This window comes from Watersipora subatra, chromosome 7 (genome assembly GCF_963576615.1).
Source record: "Watersipora subatra chromosome 7, tzWatSuba1.1, whole genome shotgun sequence".
NCBI classification, from domain to species: domain Eukaryota; kingdom Metazoa; phylum Bryozoa; class Gymnolaemata; order Cheilostomatida; family Watersiporidae; genus Watersipora; species Watersipora subatra.
This window is the reverse complement of record NC_088714.1, coordinates 48,282,040-48,307,204: the sequence shown is the minus strand read 5'-3', so window position 1 is coordinate 48,307,204 and position 25,165 is coordinate 48,282,040. Positions and strand designations below refer to the sequence as shown.

The following is a 25,165-nucleotide window of genomic DNA, read 5'->3' as shown; positions in this document are numbered from 1 at the left end:
ACTAAACTATATAAGTTGACCTAAGTAAACCTATGACAGACCAGTTAATCAACAACAATGCATTAATATAATAATTAAACCATATAAGTTGACCTAAGTAAACCTATGACATACCAGTTAATTAACAACAATGCATTAATATAATAATTAAACTATATAAGTTGACCTAAGTAAACCTATGACATACCAGTTAAACAACAACAATGCATTATTATAATAACTAAACTATATAAGTTGACCTAAGTAAACCTATGACAGACCCGATAATCAACAACAATGTATTAATATAATAATTAAACCATATAAGTTGACCTAAGTAAACCTATGACATACCAGTTAATTAACAACAATGCATTAATATAATAATTAAACTATATAAGTTGACCTAAGTAAACCTATGACAGACCAGTGAATCAACAACAATGCATTAATATAATAATTAAACCATATAAGTTGACCTAAGTAAACCTATGACATACCAGTTAAACAACAACAATGCATTATTATAATAACTAAACTATATAAGTTGACCTAAGTAAACATATGACATACCAGTTAAACAACAACAATCCATTATTATAATAACTAAACTATATAAGTTGACCTAAGTAAACCTATGACAGACCAGTTAATCAACAACAATGCATTAATATAATAATTAAACTATATAAGTTGACCTAAGTAAACCTATGACAGACCAGCTAATTAACAACAATGCATTAATATAATAATTAAACTATATAAGTTGACCTAAGTAAACCTATGACAGACCAGTTAATCAACAACAATGCATTAATATAATAATTAAACCATATAAGTTGACCTAAGTAAACCTATGACAGACCAGTGAATCAACAACAATGCATCAATATAATAATTAAACTATATAAGTTGACCTAAGTAAACCTATGACAGACCAGTTAATTAACAACAATGCATTAATATAATAATTAAACCATATAAGTTGACCTAAGTAAACCTATGACAGACCAGTTAATCAACAACAATGCATTATTATAATAATTAAACCATATAAGTTGACCTAAGTAAACCTATGACAGACCAGTTAATTAACAACAATGCATTAATATAATAATTAAACCATATAAGTTGACCTAAGTAAACCTATGACAGACCAGTTAATTAACAACAATGCATTAATATAATAATTGAACCATATAAGTTGACCTAAGTAAACCTATGACAGACCAGTTAATTAACAACAATGCATTAATATAATAATTAAACTATATAAGTTGACCTAAGTAAACCTATGACAGACCAGTTAATCAACAACAATGCATTATTATAATAATTAAACTATATAAGTTGACCTAAGTAAACCTATGACAGACCAGTTAATTAACAACAATGCATTAATATAATAATTAAACCATATAAGTTGACCTAAGTAAACCTATGACAGACCAGTTAATTAACAACAATGCATTAATATAATAATTAAACCATATAAGTTGACCTAAGTAAACCTATGACAGACCAGTTAATTAACAACAATGCATTAATATAATAATTAAACCATATAAGTTGACCTAAGTAAACCTATGACAGACCAGTTAATTAACAACAATGCATTAATATAATAATTAAACTATATAAGTTGACCTAAGTAAACCTATGACAGACCAGTTAATCAACAACAATGCATTAATATAATAATTAAACCATATAAGTTGACCTAAGTAAACCTATGACAGACCAGTTAATTAACAACAATGCATTAATATAATAATTAAACTATATAAGTTGACCTAAGTAAACCTATGACAGACCAGTTAATCAACAACAATGCATTAATATAATAATTAAACCATATAAGTTGACCTAAGTAAACCTATGACATACCAGCTAATTAACAACAATGCATTAATATAATAATTAAACTATATAAGTTGACCTAAGTAAACCTATGACAGACCAGTTAATCAACAACAATGCATTAATATAATAATTAAACCATATAAGTTGACCTAAGTAAACCTATGACATACCAGTTAATTAACAACAATGCATTAATATAATAATTAAACCATATAAGTTGACCTAAGTAAACCTATGACAGACCAGTTAATTAACAACAATGCATTAATATAATAATTAAACTATATAAGTTGACCTAAGTAAACCTATGACAGACCAGTTAATTAACAACAATGCATTAATATAATAATTAAACCATATAAGTTGACCTAAGTAAACCTATGACAGACCAGTTAATTAACAACAATGCATTAATATAATAATTAAACCATATAAGTTGACCTAAGTAAACCTATGACAGACCAGTTAATTAACAACAATGCATTAATATAATAATTAAACTATATAAGTTGACCTAAGTAAACCTATGACATACCAGTTAATTAACAACAATGCATTAATATAATAATTAAACCATATAAGTTGACCTAAGTAAACCTATGACATACCAGTTAATTAACAACAATGCATTAATATAATAATTAAACTATATAAGTTGACCTAAGTAAACCTATGACAGACCAGTGAATCAACAACAATGCATTAATATAATAATTAAACCATATAAGTTGACCTAAGTAAACCTATGACATACCAGTTAAACAACAACAATGCATTATTATAATAACTAAACTATATAAGTTGACCTAAGTAAACATATGACATACCAGTTAAACAACAACAATTCATTATTATAATAACTAAACTATATAAGTTGACCTAAGTAAACCTATGACAGACCAGTTAATCAACAACAATGCATTAATATAATAATTAAACTATATAAGTTGACCTAAGTAAACCTATGACAGACCAGTTAATTAACAACAATGCATTAATATAATAATTAAACCATATAAGTTGACCTAAATAAACCTATGACAGACCAGTTAATCAACAACAATGCATTAATATAATAATTAAACTATATAAGTTGACCTAAGTAAACCTATGACAGACCAGTTAATCAACAACAATGCATTAATATAATAATTAAACTATATAAGTTAACCAAAGTAAACCTATGACAGACCAGTTAATCAACAACAATGCATTAATATAATAATTAAACTATATAAGTTGACCTAAGTAAACCTATGACAGACCAGTTAATTAACAACAATGCATTAATATAATAATTAAACTATATAAGTTGACCTAAGTAAACCTATGACATACCAGCTAATTAACAACAATGCATTAATATAATAATTAAACTATATAAGTTGACCTAAGTAAACCTATGACAGACCAGTTAATCAACAACAATGCATTAATATAATAATTAAACTATATAAGTTGACCTAAGTAAACCTATGACAGACCAGTTAATTAACAACAATGCATTAATATAATAATTAAACTATATAAGTTGACCTAAGTAAACCTATGACAGACCAGTTAATCAACAACAATGCATTAATATAATAATTAAACTATATAAGTTGACCTAAGTAAACCTATGACAGACCAGTTAATCAACAACAATGCATTAATATAATAATTAAACTATATAAGTTGACCTAAGTAAACCTATGACAGACCAGTTAATCAACAACAATGCATTAATATAATAATTAAACTATATAAGTTGACCTAAGTAAACCTATGACAGACCAGTTAATCAACAACAATGCATTAATATAATAATTAAACCATATAAGTTGACCTAAGTAAACCTATGACATACCAGTTAATTAACAACAATGCATTAATATAATAATTAAACCATATAAGTTGACCTAAGTAAACCTATGACAGACCAGTTAATTAACAACAATGCATTAATATAATAATTAAACTATATAAGTTGACCTAAGTAAACCTATGACAGACCAGTTAATTAACAACAATGCATTAATATAATAATTAAACCATATAAGTTGACCTAAGTAAACCTATGACAGACCAGTTAATTAACAACAATGCATTAATATAATAATTAAACTATATAAGTTGACCTAAGTAAACCTATGACATACCAGCTAATTAACAACAATGCATTAATATAATAATTAAACTATATAAGTTGACCTAAGTAAACCTATGACAGACCAGTTAATCAACAACAATGCATTAATATAATAATTAAACTATATAAGTTGACCTAAGTAAACCTATGACAGACCAGTTAATCAACAACAATGCATTAATATAATAATTAAACTATATAAGTTGACCTAAGTAAACCTATGACAGACCAGTTAATCAACAACAATGCATTAATATAATAATTAAACTATATAAGTTGCCCTAAGTAAACCTATGACAGACCAGTTAATCAACAACAATGCATTATTATAATAATTAAACTATATAAGTTGACCTAAGTAAACCTATGACATACCAGTTAATTAACAACAATGCATTAATATAATAATTAAACCATATAAGTTGACCTAAGTAAACCTATGTCAGACCAGTTAATTAACAACAATGCATTAATATAATAATTAAACCATATAAGTTGACCTAAGTAAACCTATGACAGACCAGTTAATTAACAACAATGCATTAATATAATAATTAAACTATATAAGTTGACCTAAGTAAACCTATGACAGACCAGTTAATTAACAACAATGCATTAATATAATAATTAAACTATATAAGTTGACCTAAGTAAACCTATGACAGACCAGTTAATCAACAACAATGCATTAATATAATAATTAAACCATATAAGTTGACCTAAGTAAACCTATGACATACCAGTTAATCAACAACAATGCATTAATATAATAATTAAACTATATAAGTTGACCTAAGTAAACCTATGACAGACCAGTTAATCAACAACAATGCATTAATATAATAATTAAACCATATAAGTTGACCTAAGTAAACCTATGACATACCAGTTAATCAACAACAATGCATTAATATAATAATTAAACTATATAAGTTGACCTAAGTAAACCTATGACATACCAGTTAAACAACAACAATGCATTATTATAATAACTAAACTATATAAGTTGACCTAAGTAAACCTATGACAGACCAGTTAATCAACAACAATGCATTAATATAATAATTAAACCATATAAGTTGACCTAAGTAAACCTATGACATACCAGTTAATTAACAACAATGCATTAATATAATAATTAAACTATATAAGTTGACCTAAGTAAACCTATGACATACCAGTTAAACAACAACAATGCATTATTATAATAACTAAACTATATAAGTTGACCTAAGTAAACCTATGACAGACCCGATAATCAACAACAATGTATTAATATAATAATTAAACCATATAAGTTGACCTAAGTAAACCTATGACATACCAGTTAATTAACAACAATGCATTAATATAATAATTAAACTATATAAGTTGACCTAAGTAAACCTATGACAGACCAGTGAATCAACAACAATGCATTAATATAATAATTAAACCATATAAGTTGACCTAAGTAAACCTATGACATACCAGTTAAACAACAACAATGCATTATTATAATAACTAAACTATATAAGTTGACCTAAGTAAACATATGACATACCAGTTAAACAACAACAATCCATTATTATAATAACTAAACTATATAAGTTGACCTAAGTAAACCTATGACAGACCAGTTAATCAACAACAATGCATTAATATAATAATTAAACTATATAAGTTGACCTAAGTAAACCTATGACAGACCAGTTAATTAACAACAATGCATTAATATAATAATTAAACCATATAAGTTGACCTAAATAAACCTATGACAGACCAGTTAATCAACAACAATGCATTAATATAATAATTAAACTATATAAGTTGACCTAAGTAAACCTATGACAGACCAGTTAATCAACAACAATGCATTAATATAATAATTAAACTATATAAGTTAACCAAAGTAAACCTATGACAGACCAGTTAATCAACAACAATGCATTAATATAATAATTAAACTATATAAGTTGACCTAAGTAAACCTATGACAGACCAGTTAATTAACAACAATGCATTAATATAATAATTAAACTATATAAGTTGACCTAAGTAAACCTATGACATACCAGCTAATTAACAACAATGCATTAATATAATAATTAAACTATATAAGTTGACCTAAGTAAACCTATGACAGACCAGTTAATCAACAACAATGCATTAATATAATAATTAAACTATATAAGTTGACCTAAGTAAACCTATGACAGACCAGTTAATCAACAACAATGCATTAATATAATATTTAAACTATATAAGTTGACCTAAGTAAACCTATGACAGACCAGTTAATTAACAACAATGCATTAATATAATATTTAAACTATATAAGTTGACCTAAGTAAACCTATGACAGACCAGTTAATCAACAACAATGCATTATTATAATAATTAAACTATATAAGTTGACCTAAGTAAACCTATGACAGACCAGTTAATCAACAACAATGCATTAATATAATAATTAAACTATATAAGTTGACCTAAGTAAACCTATGACAGACCAGTTAATCAACAACAATGCATTATTATAATAATTAAACTATATAAGTTGACCTAAGTAAACCTATGACATACCAGTTAATTAACAACAATGCATTAATATAATAATTAAACCATATAAGTTGACCTAAGTAAACCTATGACAGACCAGTTAATTAACAACAATGCATTAATATAATAATTAAACCATATAAGTTGACCTAAGTAAACCTATGACAGACCAGTTAATTAACAACAATGCATTAATATAATAATTAAACTATATAAGTTGACCTAAGTAAACCTATGACAGACCAGTTAATTAACAACAATGCATTAATATAATAATTAAACTATATAAGTTGACCTAAGTAAACCTATGACATACCAGCTAATTAACAACAATGCATTAATATAATAATTAAACTATATAAGTTGACCTAAGTAAACCTATGACAGACCAGTTAATCAACAACAATGCATCAATATAATAATTAAACTATATAAGTTGACCTAAGTAAACCTATGACAGACCAGTTAATCAACAACAATGCATTAATATAATAATTAAACTATATAAGTTGACCTAAGTAAACCTATGACAGACCAGTTAATCAACAACAATGCATTAATATAATAATTAAACTATATAAGTTGACCTAAGTAAACCTATGACAGACCAGTTAATCAACAACAATGCATTATTATAATAATTAAACCATATAAGTTGACCTAAGTAAACCTATGACAGACCAGTTAATTAACAACAATGCATTAATATAATAATTAAACCATATAAGTTGACCTAAGTAAACCTATGACAGACCAGTTAATTAACAACAATGCATTAATATAATAATTAAACCATATAAGTTGACCTAAGTAAACCTATGACAGACCAGTTAATTAACAACAATGCATTAATATAATAATTAAACTATATAAGTTGACCTAAGTAAACCTATGACAGACCAGTTAATTAACAACAATGCATTAATATAATAATTAAACTATATAAGTTGACCTAAGTAAACCTATGACATACCAGCTAATTAACAACAATGCATTAATATAATAATTAAACTATATAAGTTGACCTAAGTAAACCTATGACATACCAGTTAAACAACAACAATGCATTATTATAATAACTAAACTATATAAGTTGACCTAAGTAAACATATGACATACCAGTTAAACAACAACAATCCATTATTATAATAACTAAACTATATAAGTTGACCTAAGTAAACCTATGACAGACCAGTTAATCAACAACAATGCATTAATATAATAATTAAACTATATAAGTTGACCTAAGTAAACCTATGACAGACCAGTTAATTAACAACAATGCATTAATATAATAATTAAACCATATAAGTTGACCTAAATAAACCTATGACAGACCAGTTAATCAACAACAATGCATTAATATAATAATTAAACTATATAAGTTGACCTAAGTAAACCTATGACAGACCAGTTAATCAACAACAATGCATTAATATAATAATTAAACTATATAAGTTAACCAAAGTAAACCTATGACAGACCAGTTAATCAACAACAATGCATTAATATAATAATTAAACTATATAAGTTGACCTAAGTAAACCTATGACAGACCAGTTAATTAACAACAATGCATTAATATAATAATTAAACTATATAAGTTGACCTAAGTAAACCTATGACAGACCAGTTAATCAACAACAATGCATTAATATAATAATTAAACTATATAAGTTGACCTAAGTAAACCTATGACAGACCAGTTAATTAACAACAATGCATTAATATAATAATTAAACTATATAAGTTGACCTAAGTAAACCTATGACAGACCAGTTAATTAACAACAATGCATTAATATAATAATTAAACTATATAAGTTGACCTAAGTAAACCTATGACATACCAGCTAATTAACAACAATGCATTAATATAATAATTAAACTATATAAGTTGACCTAAGTAAACCTATGACAGACCAGTTAATCAACAACAATGCATTAATATAATAATTAAACTATATAAGTTGACCTAAGTAAACCTATGACAGACCAGTTAATCAACAACAATGCATTAATATAATATTTAAACTATATAAGTTGACCTAAGTAAACCTATGACAGACCAGTTAATCAACAACAATGCATTAATATAATAATTAAACTATATAAGTTGACCTAAGTAAACCTATGACAGACCAGTTAATCAACAACAATGCATTATTATAATAATTAAACTATATAAGTTGACCTAAGTAAACCTATGACATACCAGTTAATTAACAACAATGCATTAATATAATAATTAAACCATATAAGTTGACCTAAGTAAACCTATGACAGACCAGTTAATTAACAACAATGCATTAATATAATAATTAAACCATATAAGTTGACCTAAGTAAACCTATGACAGACCAGTTAATTAACAACAATGCATTAATATAATAATTAAACTATATAAGTTGACCTAAGTAAACCTATGACAGACCAGTTAATTAACAACAATGCATTAATATAATAATTAAACTATATAAGTTGACCTAAGTAAACCTATGACAGACCAGTTAATCAACAACAATGCATTATTATAATAATTAAACTATATAAGTTGACCTAAGTAAACCTATGACATACCAGTTAATCAACAACAATGCATTAATATAATAATTAAACTATATAAGTTGACCTAAGTAAACCTATGTCAGACCAGTTAATTAACAACAATGCATTAATATAATAATTAAACCATATAAGTTGACCTAAGTAAACCTATGACAGACCAGTTAATTAACAACAATGCATTAATATAATAATTAAACCATATAAGTTGACCTAAGTAAACCTATGACAGACCAGTTAATTAACAACAATGCATTAATATAATAATTAAACCATATAAGTTGACCTAAGTAAACCTATGACAGACCAGTTAATTAACAACAATGCATTAATATAATAATTAAACTATATAAGTTGACCTAAGTAAACCTATGACAGACCAGTTAATCAACAACAATGCATTAATATAATAATTAAACCATATAAGTTGACCTAAGTAAACCTATGACAGACCAGTTAATCAACAACAATGCATTAATATAATAATTAAACTATATAAGTTGACCTAAGTAAACCTATGACAGACCAGTTAATTAACAACAATGCATTAATATAATAAGTAAACCATATAAGTTGACCTAAGTAAACCTATGACAGACCAGTTAATTAACAACAATGCATTAATATAATAATTAAACCATATAAGTTGACCTAAGTAAACCTATGACAGACCAGTTAATTAACAACAATGCATTAATATAATAATTAAACTATATAAGTTGACCTAAGTAAACCTATGACAGACCAGTTAATCAACAACAATGCATTAATATAATAATTAAACCATATAAGTTGACCTAAGTAAACCTATGACAGACCAGTGAATCAACAACAATGCATCAATATAATAATTAAACTATATAAGTTGACCTAAGTAAACCTATGACAGACCAGTTAATCAACAACAATGCATTAATATAATAATTAAACTATATAAGTTGACCTAAGTAAACCTATGACAGACCAGTTAATCAACAACAATGCATTATTATAATAATTAAACTATATAAGTTGACCTAAGTAAACCTATGACAGACCAGTTAATTAACAACAATGCATTAATATAATAATTAAACCATATAAGTTGACCTAAGTAAACCTATGACAGACCAGTTAATTAACAACAATGCATTAATATAATAATTAAACCATATAAGTTGACCTAAGTAAACCTATGACAGACCAGTTAATTAACAACAATGCATTAATATAATAATTAAACTATATAAGTTGACCTAAGTAAACCTATGACAGACCAGTTAATTAACAACAATGCATTAATATAATAATTAAACCATATAAGTTGACCTAAGTAAACCTATGACAGACCAGTTAATTAACAACAATGCATTAATATAATAATTAAACTATATAAGTTGACCTAAGTAAACCTATGACATACCAGCTAATTAACAACAATGCATTAATATAATAATTAAACCATATAAGTTGACCTAAATAAACCTATGACAGACCAGTTAATTAACAACAATGCATTAATATAATAATTAAACTATATAAGTTGACCTAAGTAAACCTATGACAGACCAGTTAATCAACAACAATGCATCAATATAATAATTAAACTATATAAGTTGACCTAAGTAAACCTATGACAGACCAGTTAATCAACAACAATGCATTAATATAATAATTAAACTATATAAGTTGACCTAAGTAAACCTATGACAGACCAGTTAATTAACAACAATGCATTAATATAATAATTAAACTATATAAGTTGACCTAAGTAAACCTATGACAGACCAGTTAATCAACAACAATGCATTAATATAATAATTAAACTATATAAGTTGACCTAAGTAAACCTATGACAGACCAGTTAATCAACAACAATGCATTATTATAATAATTAAACTATATAAGTTGACCTAAGTAAACCTATGACAGACCAGTTAATTAACAACAATGCATTAATATAATAATTAAACCATATAAGTTGACCTAAGTAAACCTATGACAGACCAGTTAATTAACAACAATGCATTAATATAATAATTAAACCATATAAGTTGACCTAAGTAAACCTATGACAGACCAGTTAATTAACAACAATGCATTAATATAATAATTAAACTATATAAGTTGACCTAAGTAAACCTATGACAGACCAGTTAATTAACAACAATGCATTAATATAATAATTAAACTATATAAGTTGACCTAAGTAAACCTATGACAGACCAGTTAATTAACAACAATGCATTAATATAATAATTAAACTATATAAGTTGACCTAAGTAAACCTATGACAGACCAGTTAATCAACAACAATGCATTAATATAATAATTAAACTATATAAGTTGACCTAAGTAAACCTATGACAGACCAGTTAATCAACAACAATGCATTATTATAATAATTAAACTATATAAGTTGACCTAAGTAAACCTATGACAGACCAGGTAATTAACAACAATGCATTAATATAATAATTAAACCATATAAGTTGACCTAAGTAAACCTATGACAGACCAGTTAATTAACAACAATGCATTAATATAATAATTAAACCATATAAGTTGACCTAAGTAAACCTATGACAGACCAGTTAATTAACAACAATGCATTAATATAATAATTAAACTATATAAGTTGACCTAAGTAAACCTATGACAGACCAGTTAATCAACAACAATGCATTAATATAATAATTAAACCATATAAGTTGACCTAAGTAAATCTATGACAGACCAGTTAATTAACAACAATGCATTAATATAATAATTAAACCATATAAGTTGACCTAAGTAAACCTATGACAGACCAGTTAATTAACAACAATGCATTAATATAATAATTAAACTATATAAGTTAACCAAAGTAAACCTATGACAGACCAGTTAATCAACAACAATGCATTATTATAATAATTAAACTATATAAGTTGACCTAAGTAAACCTATGACAGACCAGTTAATCAACAACAATGCATTAATATAATAATTAAACTATATAAGTTGACCTAAGTAAACCTATGACAGACCAGTTAATTAACAACAATGCATTAATATAATAATTAAACTATATAAGTTGACCTAAGTAAACCTATGACAGACCAGTTAATCAACAACAATGCATTAATATAATAATTAAACTATATAAGTTGACCTAAGTAAACCTATGACATACCAGCTAATTAACAACAATGCATTAATATAATAATTAAACTATATAAGTTGACCTAAGTAAACCTATGACAGACCAGTTAATCAACAACAATGCATTAATATAATAATTAAACCATATAAGTTGACCTAAGTAAACCTATGACATACCAGCTAATTAACAACAATGCATTAATATAATAATTAAACTATATAAGTTGACCTAAGTAAACCTATGACATACCAGTTAATCAACAACAATGCATTAATATAATAATTAAACTATATAAGTTGACCTAAGTAAACCTATGACAGACCAGTTAATCAACAACAATGCATTATTATAATAATTAAACTATATAAGTTGACCTAAGTAAACCTATGACAGACCAGTTAATCAACAACAATGCATTATTATAATAATTAAACTATATAAGTTGACCTAAGTAAACCTATGACATACCAGTTAATTAACAACAATGCATTAATATAATAATTAAACTATATAAGTTGACCTAAGTAAACCTATGACAGACCAGTTAATCAACAACAATGCATTAATATAATAATTAAACTATATAAGTTGACCTAAGTAAACCTATGACAGACCAGTTAATCAACAACAATGCATTAATATAATAATTAAACCATATAAGTTGACCTAAGTAAACCTATGACATACCAGTTAATTAACAACAATGCATTAATATAATAATTAAACCATATAAGTTGACCTAAGTAAACCTATGACAGACCAGTTAATTAACAACAATGCATTCATATAATAATTAAACCATATAAGTTGACCTAAGTAAACCTATGACAGACCAGTTAATCAACAACAATGCATTAATATAATAATTAAACTATATAAGTTGACCTAAGTAAACCTATGACATACCAGCTAATCAACAACAATGCATTAATATAATAATTAAACCATATAAGTTGACCTAAGTAAACCTATGACATACCAGTTAATTAACAACAATGCATTAATATAATAATTAAACCATATAAGTTGACCTAAGTAAACCTATGACAGACCAGTTAATTAACAACAATGCATTCATATAATAATTAAACCATATAAGTTGACCTAAGTAAACCTATGACAGACCAGTTAATTAACAACAATGCATTAATATAATAATTAAACTATATAAGTTGACCTAAGTAAACCTATGACATACCAGTTAATTAACAACAATGCATTAATATAATAACTAAACTATATAAGTTGACCTAAGTAAACCTATGACAGACCAGTTAATTAACAACAATGCATTAATATAATAATTAAACCATATAAGTTGACCTAAGTAAACCTATGACAGACCAGTTAATTAACAACAATGCATTCATATAATAATTAAACCATATAAGTTGACCTAAGTAAACCTATGACAGACCAGTTAATTAACAACAATGCATTAATATAATAATTAAACTATATAAGTTGACCTAAGTAAACCTATGACATACCAGTTAATTAACAACAATGCATTAATATAATAATTAAACCATATAATTTGACCTAAGTAAACCTATGACAGACCAGTTAATTAACAAGAATGCATTAATATAATAATTAAACTATATAAGTTGACCTAAGTAAACCTATGACATACCAGCTAATTAACAACAATGCATTAATATAATAATTAAACTATATAAGTTGACCTAAGTAAACCTATGACAGACCAGTTAATTAACAACAATGCATTAATATAATAATTAAACCATATAAGTTGACCTAAGTAAACCTATGACAGACCAGTTAATTAACAACAATGCATTAATATAATAATTAAACTATATAAGTTGACCTAAGTAAACCTATGACATACCAGCTAATTAACAACAATGCATTAATATAATAATTAAACCATATAAGTTGACCTAAATAAACCTATGACAGACCAGTTAATTAACAACAATGCATTAATATAATAATTAAACTATATAAGTTGACCTAAGTAAACCTATGACAGACCAGTTAATCAACAACAATGCATCAATATAATAATTAAACTATATAAGTTGACCTAAGTAAACCTATGACAGACCAGTTAATCAACAACAATGCATTAATATAATAATTAAACTATATAAGTTGACCTAAGTAAACCTATGACAGACCAGTTAATTAACAACAATGCATTAATATAATAATTAAACTATATAAGTTGACCTAAGTAAACCTATGACAGACCAGTTAATCAACAACAATGCATTAATATAATAATTAAACTATATAAGTTGACCTAAGTAAACCTATGACAGACCAGTTAATCAACAACAATGCATTATTATAATAATTAAACTATATAAGTTGACCTAAGTAAACCTATGACAGACCAGTTAATTAACAACAATGCATTAATATAATAATTAAACCATATAAGTTGACCTAAGTAAACCTATGACAGACCAGTTAATTAACAACAATGCATTAATATAATAATTAAACCATATAAGTTGACCTAAGTAAACCTATGACAGACCAGTTAATTAACAACAATGCATTAATATAATAATTAAACTATATAAGTTGACCTAAGTAAACCTATGACAGACCAGTTAATTAACAACAATGCATTAATATAATAATTAAACTATATAAGTTGACCTAAGTAAACCTATGACAGACCAGTTAATTAACAACAATGCATTAATATAATAATTAAACTATATAAGTTGACCTAAGTAAACCTATGACAGACCAGTTAATCAACAACAATGCATTAATATAATAATTAAACTATATAAGTTGACCTAAGTAAACCTATGACAGACCAGTTAATCAACAACAATGCATTATTATAATAATTAAACTATATAAGTTGACCTAAGTAAACCTATGACAGACCAGTTAATTAACAACAATGCATTAATATAATAATTAAACCATATAAGTTGACCTAAGTAAACCTATGACAGACCAGTTAATTAACAACAATGCATTAATATAATAATTAAACCATATAAGTTGACCTAAGTAAACCTATGACAGACCAGTTAATTAACAACAATGCATTAATATAATAATTAAACTATATAAGTTGACCTAAGTAAACCTATGACAGACCAGTTAATTAACAACAATGCATTAATATAATAATTAAACCATATAAGTTGACCTAAGTAAACCTATGACAGACCAGTTAATTAACAACAATGCATTAATATAATAATTAAACTATATAAGTTAACCAAAGTAAACCTATGACAGACCAGTTAATCAACAACAATGCATTATTATAATAATTAAACTATATAAGTTGACCTAAGTAAACCTATGACAGACCAGTTAATCAACAACAATGCATTAATATAATAATTAAACTATATAAGTTGACCTAAGTAAACCTATGACAGACCAGTTAATTAACAACAATGCATTAATATAATAATTAAACTATATAAGTTGACCTAAGTAAACCTATGACAGACCAGTTAATCAACAACAATGCATTAATATAATAATTAAACTATATAAGTTGACCTAAGTAAACCTATGACAGACCAGTTAATCAACAACAATGCATTAATATAATAATTAAACTATATAAGTTGACCTAAGTAAACCTATGACATACCAGCTAATTAACAACAATGCATTAATATAATAATTAAACTATATAAGTTGACCTAAGTAAACCTATGACAGACCAGTTAATCAACAACAATGCATTAATATAATAATTAAACCATATAAGTTGACCTAAGTAAACCTATGACATACCAGCTAATTAACAACAATGCATTAATATAATAATTAAACTATATAAGTTGACCTAAGTAAACCTATGACAGACCAGTTAATTAACAACAATGCATTAATATAATAATTAAACTATATAAGTTGACCTAAGTAAACCTATGACAGACCAGTTAATCAACAACAATGCATTAATATAATAATTAAACTATATAAGTTGACCTAAGTAAACCTATGACAGACCAGTTAATCAACAACAATGCATTAATATAATAATTAAACTATATAAGTTGACCTAAGTAAACCTATGACATACCAGCTAATTAACAACAATGCATTAATATAATAATTAAACTATATAAGTTGACCTAAGTAAACCTATGACAGACCAGTTAATCAACAACAATGCATTAATATAATAATTAAACCATATAAGTTGACCTAAGTAAACCTATGACATACCAGCTAATTAACAACAATGCATTAATATAATAATTAAACTATATAAGTTGACCTAAGTAAACCTATGACATACCAGTTAATCAACAACAATGCATTAATATAATAATTAAACTATATAAGTTGACCTAAGTAAACCTATGACAGACCAGTTAATCAACAACAATGCATTATTATAATAATTAAACTATATAAGTTGACCTAAGTAAACCTATGACAGACCAGTTAATCAACAACAATGCATTATTATAATAATTAAACTATATAAGTTGACCTAAGTAAACCTATGACATACCAGTTAATTAACAACAATGCATTAATATAATAATTAAACTATATAAGTTGACCTAAGTAAACCTATGACAGACCAGTTAATCAACAACAATGCATTAATATAATAATTAAACTATATAAGTTGACCTAAGTAAACCTATGACAGACCAGTTAATCAACAACAATGCATTAATATAATAATTAAACCATATAAGTTGACCTAAGTAAACCTATGACATACCAGTTAATTAACAACAATGCATTAATATAATAATTAAACCATATAAGTTGACCTAAGTAAACCTATGACAGACCAGTTAATTAACAACAATGCATTCATATAATAATTAAACCATATAAGTTGACCTAAGTAAACCTATGACAGACCAGTTAATCAACAACAATGCATTAATATAATAATTAAACTATATAAGTTGACCTAAGTAAACCTATGACATACCAGCTAATCAACAACAATGCATTAATATAATAATTAAACCATATAAGTTGACCTAAGTAAACCTATGACATACCAGTTAATTAACAACAATGCATTAATATAATAATTAAACCATATAAGTTGACCTAAGTAAACCTATGACAGACCAGTTAATTAACAACAATGCATTCATATAATAATTAAACCATATAAGTTGACCTAAGTAAACCTATGACATACCAGTTAATTAACAACAATGCATTAATATAATAATTAAACCATATAAGTTGACCTAAGTAAACCTATGACAGACCAGTTAATTAACAACAATGCATTAATATAATAATTAAACTATATAAGTTGACCTAAGTAAACCTATGACATACCAGTTAATTAACAACAATGCATTAATATAATAACTAAACTATATAAGTTGACCTAAGTAAACCTATGACAGACCAGTTAATTAACAACAATGCATTAATATAATAATTAAACCATATAAGTTGACCTAAGTAAACCTATGACAGACCAGTTAATTAACAACAATGCATTCATATAATAATTAAACCATATAAGTTGACCTAAGTAAACCTATGACAGACCAGTTAATTAACAACAATGCATTAATATAATAATTAAACTATATAAGTTGACCTAAGTAAACCTATGACATACCAGTTAATTAACAACAATGCATTAATATAATAATTAAACCATATAATTTGACCTAAGTAAACCTATGACAGACCAGTTAATTAACAAGAATGCATTAATATAATAATTAAACTATATAAGTTGACCTAAGTAAACCTATGACATACCAGCTAATTAACAACAATGCATTAATATAATAATTAAACTATATAAGTTGACCTAAGTAAACCTATGACAGACCAGTTAATTAACAACAATGCATTAATATAATAATTAAACTATATAAGTTGACCTAAGTAAATCTATGACATACCAGTTAATTAACAACAATGCATTAATATAATAATTAAACCATATAAGTTGACCTAAGTAAACCTATGACAGACCAGTTAATTAACAAGAATGCATTAATATAATAATTAAACTATATAAGTTGACCTAAGTAAACCTATGACATACCAGCTAATTAACAACAATGCATTAATATAATAATTAAACCATATAAGTTGACCTAAGTAAACCTATGACATACCAGCTAATTAACAACAATGCATTAATATAATAATTAAACCATATAAGTTGACCTAAGTAAACCTATGACATACCAGTTAATTAACAACAATGCATTAATATAATAATTAAACCATATAAGTTGACCTAAGTAAACCTATGACAGACCAGTTAATTAACAAGAATGCATTAATATAATAATTAAACTATATAAGTTGACCTAAGTAAACCTATGACATACCAGCTAATTAACAACAATGCATTAATATAATAATTAAACCATATAAGTTGACCTAAGTAAACCTATGACATACCAGTTAATTAACAACAATGCATTAATATAATAATTAAACCATATAAGTTGACCTAAGTAAACCTATGACAGACCAGTTAATTAACAAGAATGCATTAATATAATAATTAAACCATATAAGTTGACCTAAGTAAACCTATGACATACCAGCTAATTAACAACAATGCATTAATATAATAATTAAACCATATAAGTTGACCTAAGTAAACCTATGACATACCAGTTAATTAACAACAATGCATTAATATAATAATTAAACCATATAAGTTGACCTAAGTAAACCTATGACAGACCAGTTAATTAACAAGAATGCATTAATATAATAATTAAACTATATAAGTTGACCTAAGTAAACCTATGACATACCAGCTAATTAACAACAATGCATTAATATAATAATTAAACCATATAAGTTGACCTAAGTAAACCTATGACAGACCAGTTAATTAACAACAATGCATTAATATAATAATTAAACTATATAAGTTGACCTAAGTAAACCTATGACAGACCAGTTAATTAACAACAATGCATTAATATAATAATTAAACCATATAAGTTGACCTAAGTAAACCTATGACAGACCAGTTAATTAACAACAATGCATTAATATAATAATTAAACCATATAAGTTGACCTAAGTAAACCTATGACAGACCAGTTAATTAACAACAATGCATTAATATAATAATTAAACCATATAAGTTGACCTAAGTAAACCTATGACAGACCAGTTAATTAACAAGAATGCATTAATATAATAATTAAACTATATAAGTTGACCTAAGTAAACCTATGACATACCAGCTAATTAACAACAATGCATTAATATAATAATTAAACCATATAAGTTGACCTAAGTAAACCTATGACAGACCAGTTAATTAACAAGAATGCATTAATATAATAATTAAACTATATAAGTTGACCTAAGTAAACCTATGACATACCAGCTAATTAACAACAATGCATTAATATAATAATTAAACTATATAAGTTGACCTAAGTAAACCTATGACAGACCAGTTAATCAACAACAATGCATTAATATAATAATTAAACTATATAAGTTGACCTAAGTAAACCTATGACAGACCAGTTAATCAACAACAATGCATTAATATAATAATTAAACTATATAAGTTGACCTAAGTAAACCTATGACAGACCAGTTAATCAACCACAATGCATTAATATAATAATTAAACTATATAAGTTGCCCTAAGTAAACCTATGACAGACCAGTTAATCAACAACAATGCATTATTATAATAATTAAACTATATAAGTTGACCTAAGTAAACCTATGACATACCAGTTAATTAACAACAATGCATTAATATAATAATTAAACCATATAAGTTGACCTAAGTAAACCTATGTCAGACCAGTTAATTAACAACAATGCATTAATATAATAATTAAACCATATAAGTTGACCTAAGTAAACCTATGACAGACCAGTTAATTAACAACAATGCATTAATATAATAATTAAACTATATAAGTTGACCTAAGTAAACCTATGACAGACCAGTTAATTAACAACAATGCATTAATATAATAATTAAACTATATAAGTTGACCTAAGTAAACCTATGACAGACCAGTTAATCAACAACAATGCATTAATATAATAATTAAACCATATAAGTTGACCTAAGTAAACCTATGACATACCAGTTAATCAACAACAATGCATTAATATAATAATTAAACCATATAAGTTGACCTAAGTAAACCTATGACAGACCAGTTAATTAACAACAATGCATTAATATAATAATTAAACCATATAAGTTGACCTAAGTAAACCTATGACAGACCAGTTAATCAACAACAATGCATTAATATAATAATTAAACCATATAAGTTGACCTAAGTAAACTTATGACAGACCAGTTAATCAACAACAATGCATTAATATAATAATTAAACAAAAAGAGATGTGCAAAAAGGACAATTAATATATCTAGATAGGCTTGTGAATAGCATTATAAGGACTTTTTGTTGAACCCATGTTTACATTTAGCTCCTAATTTAAGGGAATTTCTCATAACGTTCAGTTAACTTGTGCCAAAGATGGCAGTCGTGATGGTTTTAACAATTTGTATTATGTATACTTGTTCATGCATATTTACACTACATATCATTTAGCAATGCTCAACTCATCACTTAAGCATTACAACATGATTGAGAAAAAGACTTTCTACAGAGTTCTCAGATAATATAAATATCATACTCTATCTTTAAAGGTTGACTTGCAGCAAAATTCACATTACAGTTATTTGGTATCAAAAGATTCACCATGTCTTACTCTGTTGTGCTGTAGGTGCAAAATATGTGGGAATATGATTACAAGCTCTTAAAAGCGCCAAAATGAACAGTTAATCGCCGCCATCACAAAACCGCCGTAGATTAGAATCAGTTTATCTCCTGATGTTGTCATTACATTTCGTTATTGTTTTGTCACGTGATATTATCACGTCAATTGAAAGGCCAATAAAAGTTTCAATAAAAAACTGCTCGTAGCACTAGTTTATGACAAACACTTCGGGTTTGACCGAAGACCCCGTATCAAATATAGATGCTCGTTACTTTACAGTTTTGTTTCGGCTTGGTGTAATCGTCTAGTCGTAAACTCATCATGTGACCCATACTTCACGAAAAATTTCTACAGCATTTTTAATTATCACAGGTCACCAACAGGCTCGTCATGTTTATCAGACGATGATATGTACTCCTTCGAGCTAAGGTTGAAAAATTAAACAAGATTTTATGGTAGGTTATAGGATATCAGTGCTGAAAGTGACAGCATTACAATGACAATAAAATAGACGCGTAAGAACAATAGACATGGTTTTATTGAATGCGTGAAGTATATTTGTGAAAATAAATCGACAAATGAGGTTGCATGAAAGTGTAAACAGAAGCCATCTTGTACAACTACGTCCCATTTGAGCCATTTTGGAAAGAGATTCTAAACTACGGTGGTCTTGTGATGGCGGCAATTAACTGTTCATTTTTTAGCTTATAAGAGCTTGTAATCACATTTCCACATATTTTGCACCTACAACACAGCAGAGTAAGACAGTGAATTTTTGGATACCAAACAACTGTAATGTGAATTTTGTTGCAAGTCTACCTTTAATCTTAAAATTAATCTGTTTTATAAAAAATTAACAACTTCATTTCATTGATTTAGATATATCCTTTATTTTTTATCTGTGAACTAACAAGTTGGATAAGCATTAAGCGGTTCTGGTAACATAGATTTTTCCTCATGTGTCAAACAAGACATTTGATCAAAAAAAATCGCATCTCAGATGTTTAATAATTACAATAGCTTAAACCAATGATACATCTGCCATGGATGACATGAAAACTACATATATGGCCTTAGTTGATTACACTTGCAATAGATTGAAGTATTTGCAGATTAAATTGGTGTTAATCAAAATTGCTCAATGAAGTATCAAAGATTAGATGCAGCTTGATAATTCATTCAGGTTCCAGAATTCAATGCCTTTCTTGAAAACTATTTTGGCTAATATAAAGGAGCACAGTTATTTCCAAAACAATATCTAAAGGTAGCAAAGGAAAAATACATGTAGTTGGTTTACTGATTACAGCTCACAGACTCAAATATTTCATTAGTTCATCCGTGTTAACAGTTGAAATGCATGTTAACAGCTCATTAAATTTATAAATTAAGCAAGGTTAGGTTCAGCATTTTTGCATTTCTGTAGTGAAAATATAAAAATTGGGGAGGAGAAAAAGAAAAACTTGATAAAAATTGTAGTAACAACAAATTGCATAGGTATTCAACAAACATTACTTTCCAATTTACTTCATTCAATATTTGGAATAATACCTGTTGGTGAGTGTCACACATCATCACTGCACAATCAATACAGTAACTGACAGCTACTTGTCCACCACAATTGTCACAGTCACAAGTGAGTGATGTTGGAGTTATGTTATCTTCATTATTAAGGTTCGCTTTGGGCAGCTCATCAAATGTCTCCATCTCATACTCAGTTCTATAATAATATTTGGGCCTTCAAAATCCTTCCTTTGCAGCTGTATTTGCATATAATAAACTTACAGATACTGTTAATTTAAGATAAGAACTGCATGAGAGTAGGTGATGGCCTCACACTTAAGAGTTCAGAGCATTTTTCTGTATTAGACTATATTAAGGAAGAAGACTTCTGCTTAAAACATGAAGATGTGTTTGCGTAAAATACACAGTACACATTGCATTGCAATCATGGAAAAACAACTGTATTTATATGAAACTTTTCTGTGTTTTATAAGTTCTAAACAGCTTGCATATTATTTGGTAATTTATTTGGCAGATGGAAAAATTTTGTCTATCACAACGTGCCAAATAATTTGTTTGTTTTAGACACAACCATACCCTATACAGACATTTATCCAGTTGGTGAAGCCAGATAGACAAGAAGCCTGTTGGTAATTACAGCAACTCTACTAACAATAATACTGGCACGTCAGCATTGAGTTTGCAAAGCAGGATCGTTGTCATGAAATGTTATGAAGATTGTAAGTTTGTTGTCATGAAAAAATTATTCAAATATGGTAAATTGCTAATAGATGATTCGTTGTCATAGATTTAATATTTCTTTTGATAATAAAAGCTCATTAGAAGATATGTCACAAGTACAGATAGCTCTACAATATTATGCCGAGTATATGATAGACTAGCTTCAGCTCAGCACGCAGCCAGAGCTAATGACATTGGACGGCACTACAGTGTACATTTTACCAGAATATTTCTACTTACAGACACGATCTGCATCTAACATTGTTATGTTCAGAATAGTCATCTTCTAAACATGTTTTACAGAAGACATGGTGACACGGGAGTTCTCTAGGGTCAGTCATACAGTTGAACTGCTCAAAGCAATAACCACATCTGTAGCTTTCATTCAACTGTGGATCCCCCATCTTGTGAGTAGTTTGCAGCTAATAATTGTGCTTGCTAGGTGAAGTTATGTTTGGAATAAAACCAATAGGCAGTGAGTGCTTCTTTTGCTGCACTGCTTTTAAACTGCTAAAAGTAAAAAACTCAAAGTTAGTTTTAAAAAGAAGATCACGGATCTTGTCAACAACCAAGTGTCACAAATCTATCTTGGTAACATGAACTTCTATAAAATTATATTTGACTCAAACTCGAATCATTTGTTTGCATTTACACAAATCTCTGGAGTACTTATTTGCGGTAATAAACTAGTAATTATTTTTAATGTACATTAAAAATAATTACAAAATATCTATAGTTAAATCTTACATAAGATTCTAACTATAGATATTTTGTATGTCGTCTGTAGATCTATTTTCTTATACTAGAGAAACAAAAGTATTTATACTACATAACCTAGACATTTAGACGATAAAAACAAAATAGATATTGGAAATGTTTGTTTTAACACGTTGGCAAAGAGCAGAGCATAGCAAACTCTAAATCTTTCACGCTGATCCCTATATAACCTAGTAGTGATCACCATTAAACTGAGAGCCCTGTACAACTTTAGGCGGCGCAAGTACCATTTTATTAATTGTAATAGTGAATGGCGGAAATTGTAAATGAAAGTTATAGCTACTTGACGAAATTTTAAACAATTTATGTGATTAACTCTTTTAGCAAATCTAACGTTTTGTTACTGTATTGTCGGTATAGGTATTCAGTAATTATAAAAAATGATGCCTAATGATATTTAACTTGACGGTCCTGCAACTAGTTTTCATCTATGCTTTACATAATTAACAGTTTATGGTTTAGTTTTGGCGTGTCAACGTGCGAATAAATAAAAAAAAACATATATTAATGATCTGTGCGTCTCCTTGGATGCATCATCCAGACGTAGAGACGTTCACACGCTTATGCCTCAATTCCTACTGTTTTTCACGGCCATGTACGGTTACGGACACGTAATCATAAAGCATCTCAATCGTTGACAATCTAAGGCTGAACTAAGCAATCGGCATTGCCCTCTAGATTATAGCCCTAGAATAGGCTCAAACGAAGCGTAAGAATTCTTTCTCATGACCTCCCTTGCTTTTTGCTCACGACTCGCTTTGGCTTACTAATTCGCGAGCCTGATTTCGTATAAGAAAAATTAATCAAATCGTCGAAAAGAAAAAATGACTTCGGAAATTCATCTGAATTGTAAGTCGTTAGCGTGTAGTCCTTTGTGTAATCTCATACATGTATTATATTTTTAGTACGGTTTGTAATGGTATTAACCCCGCAGAACTCAGGTGGTTGAAGCCATGATAAAAAAAGTTTTCTTTTGTATTCTAGTTTGTTTCAGCTTCCTTTTTGCAAGGGTAAAAAGAGAAAAAATAATCATGACTTTTTTTAATGTTTTTTGCTTTGTGACGAATATGTCACATTGGGCATTACATTAAGAGCAAATTATAATTCAAAGTGTAAATTAAGAGCAAGAATTGAAAATTGAATGTTTTATTATAATTATAAAATTGCATGTGCCAGTATCACTGAAATGACATAAATGATAGGACAATAAGATTGTGAACTGTGACAGTTGAGCAGGAC

General features: G+C 27.1%; 1 protein-coding gene across 1 annotated transcript in view; it reads right to left on the bottom strand.

The window, feature by feature from the left end:
• The window catches only part of LOC137400843 (tripartite motif-containing protein 59-like), a 135,249-nt gene extending 111,696 nt beyond the window's left edge, over positions 1–23,553 (bottom strand). The window contains exons 1-2 of the mRNA XM_068087185.1: positions 23,390–23,553; positions 22,457–22,625 (exon numbers count right to left, since the gene is read on the bottom strand). Coding sequence (XP_067943286.1) covers positions 22,457–22,625; positions 23,390–23,553 — 333 coding nt within the window. The remainder of the gene's footprint in view (positions 1–22,456; positions 22,626–23,389) is intronic.
• Between the last annotated feature and the right edge of the window lie 1,612 nt (positions 23,554–25,165).